This window comes from Phaethon lepturus, unplaced genomic scaffold (genome assembly GCF_000687285.1).
Source record: "Phaethon lepturus isolate BGI_N335 unplaced genomic scaffold, ASM68728v1 scaffold11731, whole genome shotgun sequence".
Classification (NCBI taxonomy): domain Eukaryota; kingdom Metazoa; phylum Chordata; class Aves; order Phaethontiformes; family Phaethontidae; genus Phaethon; species Phaethon lepturus.
This window is the reverse complement of record NW_010517002.1, coordinates 27,368-38,737: the sequence shown is the minus strand read 5'-3', so window position 1 is coordinate 38,737 and position 11,370 is coordinate 27,368. Positions and strand designations below refer to the sequence as shown.

The window sequence follows — 11,370 nt, the reverse complement described above, 5'->3', positions numbered from 1 at the left end:
TACAAGGGTACTGTGTAATACTGAAAGTACTGTAGTTGAGGATATGAATTTGCACCAGGGGAGGTTTAGACTAGATATTAGGACAAATTTCTTTACTGAGAGAGTGGTCAAACATTGGAACAGGCTGCCCAGGGAGGTGGTGGAGTCACCATCACTGAAAGTGTTCAAAAAAACATGTGGATGTGGCACTTTGGGACATGGTTTAGGGGGCATGGTGGTGTTGGGTTGATGGTTGGACTTGATGATCTTAAAGGTCTTTTCCAACCTTAATGATTCTGTGATTCTGTAATTTAAATGCTTGTAACTATGGATTTAGCATGTAAGACTTAACTCTTTGTGACTAATCTCCTCAACCGTACCTTCACTATATAGTTTCTTCCACAGAGCTGTACTTATGGTATTGACTCTGTCTCAATTTATAGGCTGTCAAGATTTATCCAAATAAAATAGCTTTTAGGAAAGTAGGTATTTCATTATGTATTATAATATTCTTTGTGTGGCAGGTGCATTAATTAAAGAAAAGCAACAGTACTATTATGTTGAGCCACTGTTGTTCTGAGACAAAGTCATGTAATATAATGGTTTAAAAGTACTTCACTGTAACAGTCATTATCATGATCTTTACTTAATGTCAGGTGGACTTTATGTTATTCTTCCACTGCCTCTTTTTGGACAATTGATTTGGCCCAGTGATAGAGGATATAAACCAGTAAATTTGATGTACACATCTACATGAAAAAAAGAATAATCCAATAATCTAGATATATCAAATGAAAACCTTTTTTTGCTTTTTAAATAATAACATCATATTCAAGTAACTGTACAGAGACCTTATTAATCTAGACAGGTATTTGAAAGATTGATGCTGTTCCAATGTCATTGTGCTTTTTTTATATATATATATATATATATATAAAAATACTGGCCTTTCTTAGCAACATTCAAATTTCTCCTATAATGATTGTTTTAAGAGTGCCATCTAGTGTCTAAAGCTTTTCAATATGAGTTGTAATTTATAAGTTAATGAGCAATTTTATTGAGTGATGGAACAGAAAAAATATTGCATCATTGTTTTATATTAAACTGGTATGGAATACTTTAATAGGAAAAACGTAATTTTCAACCAAGTGTAAGGAAAATGAGAAGACATTAATTTTAGCTGTGTTGCTGTTCTATTTAACTGCTTTAAAGTATTTGTGTGTTTGAGGTGTTCATGTAGTGTTCTTGAAATGAAAGTTTTTTTTCTTCTCATGTGACCTCTTGACCTTCAGTTAGTGTCTTGCCAGGCTCTAGATTAATTTTTAATACAGAAACCAATATGTGTGCATTAGGAAGCTGTCTGTTGTAGATATGTTATATATGGTTAATGTTGTGGGAGATTATTGTGTTTTGTTTTTTTTTTTTTTTAAAGCCTTGCTCTAAAATGTTCATACACTAAAAAATTTAAAAGGAAATATTTTGTTTTGGTGTTGTATGTTTTGTTTAATGTCAGAAATACACTAAAATGTAAAACAGCTTTTACAGAGATCGTTTCCCTATCAAAGATTTGTATGTGAAGAGACAGTGTTTATGTGAAACCATTTTTTTTTCTCTCAAGGAGGACCTGCAGTCCACTTATTCAGGCAGGATGTCGTTAGTAGTGTCTTATGTTAAAATCAGTTTTAGCAGATAGTGGAAGGACCACTGTTTCAAACCCTCTTTTTTTATTCTAAATTCTGTATTCTTTTACGAATGTTGTGTTCTGATTTCTGTTTCAGGAACTTCGGCTCAGGAAGAAGATGAAAGATAGTGCTTCTGAAGAACATTTATATTTGGGTTTTTCTCATCAGTACAGAGATAGTATCTTTCCTCTTCATACATCTATTGCACTGTTTTTGCTATCCTACTGTGACTGCAAATTATTCAAAGTTTTCTTAGTGCCGACTGGTGAAAATGTGGATGATCAGTTTGTGACAAAAAACCTCCTTGGCGATCTTGAGATCCATTTAATCTCCAGGTGTCAGCTTCCAGGGGTTGTGCAGAGCTGCTGTTTACCTGCTGTTGTCGTGAAGGATGGCAAGTTCTGCCGAGCTGGGCTTTCTGTTGTCTTAAGGCATATAATACAGAAAACATATGAGGCAGATCCATCTAAAAAGGATGTTTTGGAACTCCTAGGCTTTAAGAAGACCTGCTTAAAAGCCTGTGCTGAAGTGAGTGCATCTCTTTCTCTTGGATACATTAATAGGGTTTTTTATAACAATTAAATACTCTGAAGTAGACTCTTAATATTGATGTAAACTAAGTTCTTTTAGTAAAAAACTTAATTTGCTTAGAAAATGAAATTTCCTCAATAGAGAAGCATCTGTAAAGATGAAAAATAATTATTTTTAAAGGGACTACTTTTTGTCAGTACAAAAAGAACCTTAAGATTCAAAAAAATGGATCAGATCTTTGTTTCATGTCTAGCCGTATAGTTTCAATGAGTTATACAGTACAGCTCTTCTAACTTGAAGTAAAGTAAGAAATAATTTATTGTTAATTTTGAGCACCGTATACTGTTAGCTGCCATCACTGCTGGCTTATGTTTAGCTTATGCTCACCAGGGTGATCAGGGTCTTTCCAGCAGAGCTGCTACCTGGCCAGGTAGTCAGTCCCTAGCCTGTACCATTTTAGGAGTTCAGTACATCCTAGGTGCAGGATGTTTTATTGGGTTTCATGAAGTTCCTGTCAGCCTGTTCTCTCGGCTGTCTAAGCGCCTGTATTGACAGCCCTTTCTTGCAGTTTGACTGCTCTGCTCAAGTCTGTCATCCTTGGTGTGAGTATATTCCATCTCCCTCTACCCCCAGGTCATTGGTAAAGATGGAAGAAATAGGATAGGCCTCAGCATAGACCCCTAAAGAGCTCTACTTCTAACTGACCTTCGGGTAGAGTGTGTACCATTAACCACTACTGTCCTTCGAGTTGATATTCCATCCCATTTATCACATAGGAGTTTACTCATGTGGCAGTTGATCCATCTACACTTGCCTTCCTTGCTTCTCTCAGGAGATTGAACTCCACTATTTCATGAGCGCTACATCCATGGTTGCTGTTGATTACTGTGCCTCCAACCCATTTCATCCTTGCTGGCGAGCAGGGATGGAGAAGCATACCCTTGTGTTAGTCCATCTAGCACTAGCATAAAGACTTTGTCCCTGGCATCCTCCAGAAAACTCTGGTTCCAATCTCATCTTGGAACTGCTGGAAAACTTGGTTCCATGTTTCAGATGGCTGTAAAGTGAGTAAACTGAATAAGAAAAGACAAGAGTTTAAAAGTTTTAAAACCTTTAAGTACAGATAATAAGAAAAAGAGGACAAGGAAAAGAATATGGGAAAAAAGTGATTTTTTTTTTTTTAAGGTGGTGTTCAGTTAGAGTAAAGTTTTTTGATGTTGCATGCTGAAAAAACACTAATAATATAATGTGTTTCTGTAGAACAAATGTGCTCAAAATCTGTTGGGTGTAATCTTCTGGTTTTATTAGCAGTGCTTGGTAGAGATCACATAAATTGATCACAGCTTTGCTTCTCATGAGTTACGCAGCCACCCTAATCTTATGCCAATAATAAGGAGTAAAAATATGCTATACTGTATAACTGTTCATTCTGTTATATATAAGATTTAGGTTCCTAATTCTGCTATTGCAAGAGTAATACAAAATACCTGAGCTTCGAAGATTATCAAAGAGTGTATTAAAGGCTGTAGTTCCCACCTTTGACTGTAATTTCTTTGCTTAAAGTGTACAAAAAGGTACCCTGGATTTTTTTTATCTTTCTGTAGAGACAATAATTACATACATTTATTTGACAGGTTAGCCAGTGGACCAAGCTTTGTGAGATCAGCATACCTCTGGCTGTTGAAGGATTTTTGACGGCATCTCCTGAGCACTGTCAAACTATTCCTCCTGACATTTTACAATTTGAAAGGAAGCTTGGAGAACCTGTCCGAGTGCATAATGATGACAAAATTCGAAGGCAAAAACTTCAACAACAAAAGGCAGATGCCAAGGCTGCAGTGCCTGTACTTGGTAAAGAAGCAGCAGTGGAAGGAAAACCAGAGGAAATGCATGAACATCCAGTCCCAAGTTTGGAACTGAGCATAGCTTTCTCCAAGCTACTTGCCCAGGAAGTATCAGATGCTGCCAACAGGGAGGCCCCTCACATCAGGAGAACAAAAACCTCTGACCTTCCGCTTTTGGACCATGTTTTTGCAGAAGGGCTTTATTTTACCTTGGCAGATATAGTGCTTTTGCCATGCATCCATCAGTTCTTGGTAAGGTGACAAGTCTGCAAATATTAAGTAGTGCATATGTATTTTTTTTTTTTAATAACTGGAAAGTTGTAAAATAGCTTAATTTAAAATATAGTATGGCATTTGTAATGTGAATTTAACCTGAAACAGAAAACATGTCTTTGTTTTTGTACAAACAAAACCAAGGATTGGTGAGATCACCGAAATTCCTTTCAAATACACAGCATATTGATACTTAGTAAACACTGTTATCTGTTAAAATATTATGCTGAAATATTTTGGCACCAGGTTGCCCAGAAAATTCATCCATGAGAATACTTAGAGTGGACACTTAAATTACATTCTAATCTGCATAAAGCAAAAGTAGGTAAGCATGAACTTATTTTCTTGCTCAAATTTAGCATACTAGATTTATAGGCATGACTCAATGGTTGTTTACTAAAATGACACCATTTATCCATGAAGAATTTTTTGAGATTTGGAATTTTGATTCCATCATAAATGGCAAATTTTGAAAGGAGGGAGGGTTGAGAATGGCATAATAATTTTAAAATACTAGAAAGGATGTCCCCAATGAGAGATTTAAATTGGGCACTTAAAGTACATTGTAATATGCATAGAAAAAAAAGTGGATAAGCATGAACCTATTTTAATTTTGGTTACTGTGTACTGGGGGGCAAGGCAAAATGAATTCCTACCCAGTTTGTTGTACTTTTACTAGATGGCTGTTCTCCGAATGGGAATTGTTTTCAGCAAAGACTTGAAACTTTATGTGACTATCTTGACAGGGACAGATAGCACCGAAAAGAAAACAAGTATCTTAGGAAAGTAAGAATGCCTTTCAGGGAGGCAGGGAATGGACAGAGGTTCAGGGACTATAGTGGCTTTTTAGAGGTGTAAATCCTTGACTTCTCTTACACGTACTAGGGCTGAAGAGGTGCTTGGGTATTGACTAGGGGAACACTTCCAAAAGCTCATTTGTTTGTGCTGCTGGTATGTAGAGTATGCATGAGAGTCTCTTGAGAATTTTTTTTGTGTCTACAGATACTTCTTTTTAAAACATGATGTGCTATGACTTACTATTTGCTTATTTCTCCTCATACTAAGTTAATTATTCTTAACCTTTGCTGTTGGTTTCTTCTCGTTCCTAGAAATGACTTCTGTGTTTGGGAGGAAACATTCCTGTATAGCCAACCCAGCTTTAGTCTTTCTCACATAGGTGCTTTTTATCAAGCCCTCCCACAAAATAAGCCAGTTTCATTGCACATCTGTAGATAAAAATGGGTGGCTAGGACAGCATAATACCTACATATCAGCAAACCTTTTATCCTTCTGTACAGCTTTGTTTTTACAAAACTTAATCTGTATTCTTCTTCAAGCAAGGCCTGATCACTGTGACCCTGCTCAGAAACGAGGTGGTGTGTCTAGGGAGCCAGCTTGTTTGGGATGTGCTTCAGCCCCTGAAACTTCAGTAATCTGTAGTTTCGTCATTCATAGTGTTGTTGCTACTAAACTGTTCTCCACAGCTTGTGGAAGGTCTTTTGTTTACTGCAGTGAAAGGAGAAGGTCCTTGAAAAAAGTTACGTTGCTAGAAGCTCTTGGAGTGACATTTATAACTGAAAAGTTATGATTCTGCTTGCAGTCTTACGAGATGGGCTGCTTAATTTTTTTTTCTAATAGAATCTTGTGTTATATGTATGATACAATAACATACTGATAAAAAGTCCGCACTTCCCTTTAGGGGAGTTGAACGTTTTTCTATTAAATTGTGTAAGTATTTTGGAAGCACCAAGAGCGTGATCTATTCAAAGATGCCTTTGCATCTCTTCTCCTTTGCAGTTAACCTAGCACATTTCCAATACTGGACAAACACCAATGGGTTTGTTTTCAATTGTCTTCATCCTTGCCTTTTTCCTTTACATCAAGAATTTTTTGCAGCAATGAGGAAAAACAGTGTATGCTAGCAAAGTAATATGGGCATTGTATATAGTGGGTATATGCAAAATTTCATTCTGAGCATAGGACTGTTTTGCATCTTGTGATGTGTTTAGACATCTCAAAATGTCCATATACATCTCAGTCTGTATATGGAGAAGTTCGAAACCTTCAAAGAGTTTCACCAAGATAAAGCAGGAAGAGCACTGGCACCGCTGGCAGTCAGGGTACCGTAGACTGGGGGATAAATCTTTGCTCCCGCACATAGAATGTCGTTATAGAAACACTGTTGCAAGTGGCAAAGCTGATTTTAGAAGTTTCTGCACTCTAGGATGCAGTTTGCCAGGCTATTGGTTGTCTTAACCTGACTGTAATTTTAATCAGTAAAATATTCCTGTCTCTCTACCTTTAGATCAATGGTCTGTTAAAAGCTCATCTCACTCTTCTTCTAGGGAGAGCCTTTAGTCACCTGGTTATTGAATCTTTTGTGGTGGATCTCTGACTCTACAAAATTTGTCTGAGTCTGAGGAGACTCTGTGTGTGCATGTTATTTTTTTATAGCACTTACCTAGTAAGTGCCAGTGTCTTGCAGATTTTGTTGTACAAATATCTTAACATCTGGACTAGGAAAATATATCAAAATATCTTGTGAGCCTAATAAAGCCATGCAATTTGATTTTTTTTTAACTTTTTTTTTTTTTTACCCTCCCTCATCCCTCTTTTTTCCTCCTACCCTTTTCTCACCTCTGGAAAGATGTAGGCCTTATTTTAGCGCGAGTGACTTGAGCTCTGCCTCAAAACCAATTTTACAGTGGAAAAAACTTCTGTGGCAAGACCGTGTGAGAGCCATGCTCAGTGCAATCTGTATGCAGAGTTTTATGAGGATGTATACACAGAAAAGAATTAAGGAAATTACAACTGTGTGTTTGTTTCCCATGACATTAAAATGATACAATGAGGTTGCCTACTACCAGTATTCCCGCAATTACTCTATGCGATTGACAGCTCAGCTGGTGTCTGTTGCCAGGAAGAGCTCTGAGTGAAGTTGGTATTTGCATTTTGATTTTGCAAGTTGTTTTGCCAAATTTGCCTTATGGTGTTTGAAAACAAATGGAATTCGTGGAGAAGATGCTGTCAAACAGATGCAGAGAAACAGTCTCTAAAATCAAGACAACCACTAGCAAACATAATATGTGACAAATGTCCAACTTACAACTTCTTTAACCAAGATCATCCTCCTCAGTGGATTTCTGTATGATGATAGCAATATGGGAGTCCAGAAGTAGATTAATATGACTGCCTTTGAATTAAGATGAGTTATTTTACAGAAATGGTTATTAATTCATCTTTGCTTTGTTGTCTTGTTTTGCAAATCACATAACTGAGCATTAACAGCAACTTCTGTATGGATGATGCTAAACAAAAGCAGTGAGATAAAATGCTTTCCTACTATTTAAAAAAGTTTAATCTATTTCAGTTGTATTTATTTTTCCAAGCCCTTTTTAAAAGAGAAGAGCCTAACTTTTTAGAGTAATATTTGATTTACTGGTGCTGGGCATGAGGAAATTTTTGGATCAGATGCTTAATTTCAGCAGTCCAATTGAAATAATTCTGTAGATGTACCGTGAGCAGCTGAGAATGCTGTATTTATTTGCTTTTCATGTGTGACCCTTGAGCTCTGGTGGTCTGCAGCTTACAAACTACATATTGTATAATACATATATGTTAGCTGGAATCAAGGATTGTCCTAAAAAAATGGCTTTCAATCTAATTTTTACTTAAAGTATAAGAGCTCTGGGGTAACGTTGCTTTATTTCTGTTCTCTGGTGAATGATGGTTTTCTGAGCAATTAGACTTTGATTTCTACAGTTATCATCAAAATGGAATAACTTGCATCTGAAAGCTTATTGCAGGCAGTGGGTTGAAACTGCTCTCGTTAATGGAAATGCCAGACTTTAATTCTGTATTAAAATGTTATTTATCACTTATATAACTGGACTTCCTGGATTGTGTTTAAAAAAAAAAAAAAGTCATTATAGTTGCACTTCCACTTTGCTTTAAGGTTGTGAATAATAATGAAGTCTGCAATGGGTATGTGTCTGGAAAGTATCATACAGTACATACAAGGAGACCTGACTAACTGATTGTACTTATAATTACCAAAAGTAAGATAATGAAGCTGAAGAGTTGTTTTTCATTACCTCATTTAGTTTCTGTTATCTTTCTGAGGTTAGCTTTGTTACACTTTCTATTAGTTGTAAGTGTTTAAAATTAATAGAAGAATAACAAAAGCTCCATTCTCCATCTGGGAGAAACCACTATTCACTTTTTAAAACACAATTTAGAGCACTTGTTATCAAGTGTAACAGTGCCTCTTAGACTTACTTTCCAAACAACTTCTTCCTTAAATGAATTAATGTATTTCTGCCTGTGTTAATATTAGAATATTGAATTAGATACTAAAATTACACAGTTCATCCTGCTCCTTTTGCTCCTTTGGCTATTAGTAATTACTTGTGATTACCATAAGAACATTATAAACACAGCATGCAAGAAAGCTGCTTGAAATTTTGTGTCATTTCAAGTGTTTTTACCTGTTTCTATTTCCACACTGAGGACAAATATGTGGAGGAGCACTGTTTTTGCAAGGCCTTTTCTGCCTTTTCCTGTAATCATGGTTTTAAATTTTTTGCTTGAAGCAGGCACAACATCACAGAATAGTTGAGGTTGGAGGGCACCTCTGGAGATCATCTTGTCTAAGCCCCCTGTTCAGAGCAGGGTCAGCTAGAGCTGGTTGCCCAGGTTCATGTCCAGTCAGGTTTTGAGTATCTCTTAAGAATGGAGACTCCACAACCTCTCCTGTAAGAGGATGATCTTCACTGTTCTAAAACATTTGGGAATCCGAACAAAAATTACTTAAGTTCACCAAATGCATCCTTTTTAAAAATTAGCTGGTCTTCATGTAAATATGTGATTTGGGTATCTTTTTCTGTAATATGTCCATTGCATTCTTACTTAAGAATTTCTTTTTCTTTTTTTTTTTTTACACTTAATTCTAATTTCTGTTGAAGGCCCCTTCATGTCACCATCGTATATACTTAATTCAGAAAAGAAATACACTAGTTACCATTGTTGTATAAAAATATGATGGTAAAAAAGTTTGAGTAAATATATGATTTAAAAAAAGAAGTTTTGTGTTTAGTGCTAGTGAAAAAAACGGAAGTCACAGATGTAGTGCAAAGACTTCAAAAAGGACTAGGGACAGTGTATGCCTGTGCCTGTTTTGCTGTTGGACGTAGTCAAAGGTATGTCAGGCTTGCAGTTGCTGGCAAAAGAGCTGTCAGTGGATGAGCTTTTAAGGGCTTGTAGGGTGCCTGTGGGAAAGAAGAACATTCGGGTACCATATTTTCTTGCTTAGAGTTAGGTATTCATTGCAAATTACTGTGGTGTTGTTTGGTTTGGGTTTTTTGTGTGATTACCAAACAAAACGAATCATCCCCTTGTCTGGAAATAGCAGATGACTAAGAATGTTACTTCAGTTGTCTTTTCCTGTTACTGACTGAAATTATGGTTGAAATTGGTCATGTAAACCTTTTCATCCTACTAAGCAAATGGGAGTTGCAGATAAAGTCTAAATGGCCAACTGGCAATTCCACCTGCAGGCCCGAGCTCTTAAATAGCTAGTATTTTGCATAGCTAGCTCTTACTCAGCTAGCTATGAGTAAGCATGCTCAGCATGCAGCAGAGCTCACTTCTGTAGTTCATGCTTTCTTGTGGCTTGTAGGAAGAAATCTACAGCAGCAAGTAACCTTTCTGTTTTATTTTTCTAGGTTTCCAGCAAAAAACAAGGCAAAAATCTGGTAAATTTGCCTCTGATATCCAGTTGGTATCGAAGAGTTCAAGAAGTACCTGGAGTAAAGAAAGCTGCTGGCAAATGCAACATGGACCTTCTCCAGCTTCCAGAGTTAATGTCTGCTCCAGTGGAACAGCTGCAAGACTTCTCTTCAATTCCTGATGAATTAGAAGAGGAGAACGAAGACAGTCATTTTATAGGTGGTCCGAGGCCAACTATAACTAAGTTAATGGTAATTTAAGCTTTTTGATGAGTTATTTAATAGTAATAATCTGTTTCATTTGGAATAGGTGAAACTTACTAGAATTGCAGAAGCTAAGTCTGATAGCCTTGCACAGTTTAATACCTTTTGCCCATCTTCTGTCTGATATGCATTGACTTAGAAGTGATTTTTTGTTGTTGTTGTTGTTGTTCTGTTACGATATTTGCTCAATTCCTGAATCGATCCAAGATAGGACTGCTGGAATCCCTATCAATAATTCTGAATAATCAAAGTAACTTTGTTTGAATTGCAGTATTGTATTCCTCTTTTAAAGATATTTATATAAAGGATGAAAAAAAATGTTGCTTTTGTATTTGGCTTCATTATTCTATCATTTCTGTTGTTTTTTTAGAGAGTTTTGGACAGCTGGGAACCCTAATGGGTTTTGTTAGAAACTATCCATCATGTTCCATAACTCTCAATATTTTTAGCATAGATGCTGACAGAATTTCATAAAGAAAATTAACAGGACTTTCTTGTGAAAATGAGAGAAATACATAATTTGAATCCCATATGATGTAAAGTCAGCTGCCTGTTTAGTTTCAGTTAGGCTGAAAGTGTTGCACAGTTTGAACTGATGCCGTTGAATTCAGTGGGAATTTTGCTACCAACTTCAGTGGGTAAAGGATCAGGGTCTTAATTTTCCTGTCCTCCCTTTCACATAGGAAAATGGTATTGAAGCAAAGTTTTCTCCTCATCCATGCCCCAACTGGACCCTAGACTGGACCAATCTACCATCTGCAGTCAATCCTGGAGAAGGTAAAAATTTCTATCTATGTGTATATGTATTTAACAGTGCCACCTTCTGGTGGAGCTGCTTAACTGTTTTATAGGAAAATATGTCACCTTTCATTGTATTTCAGAGCTCTAAAACAGGTAAGCAGTTTTAAATCTATTTTAAAATTCAGTCTGTTTGGGACGCATGGTGGGATGACTTCCCTCAGGTCATCAACAGCTGATGTCCAAATTCGGAATACAAGCTTGACCTTGGTTCCCGAACCATATTTTTTCCCCACTGTTACCTACTTTTCTGAACTTCTCTTCATATTTAGA

The 11,370-nt window shown here is 36.5% G+C and overlaps 1 protein-coding gene across 1 annotated transcript; it reads left to right on the top strand.

The window, feature by feature from the left end:
* Positions 1–1,760: 1,760 nt before the first annotated feature.
* LOC104627858 (glutathione S-transferase C-terminal domain-containing protein-like) lies at positions 1,761–11,076 on the top strand (the record flags this gene model as incomplete). Its single annotated transcript, XM_010296243.1, is given in 4 exon segments — positions 1,761–2,189; positions 3,827–4,300; positions 10,033–10,287; positions 10,983–11,076. Coding segments are annotated over 4 exon segments (1,234 nt in total), but the record flags the coding sequence as incomplete, so codon positions are not given.
* Between the last annotated feature and the right edge of the window lie 294 nt (positions 11,077–11,370).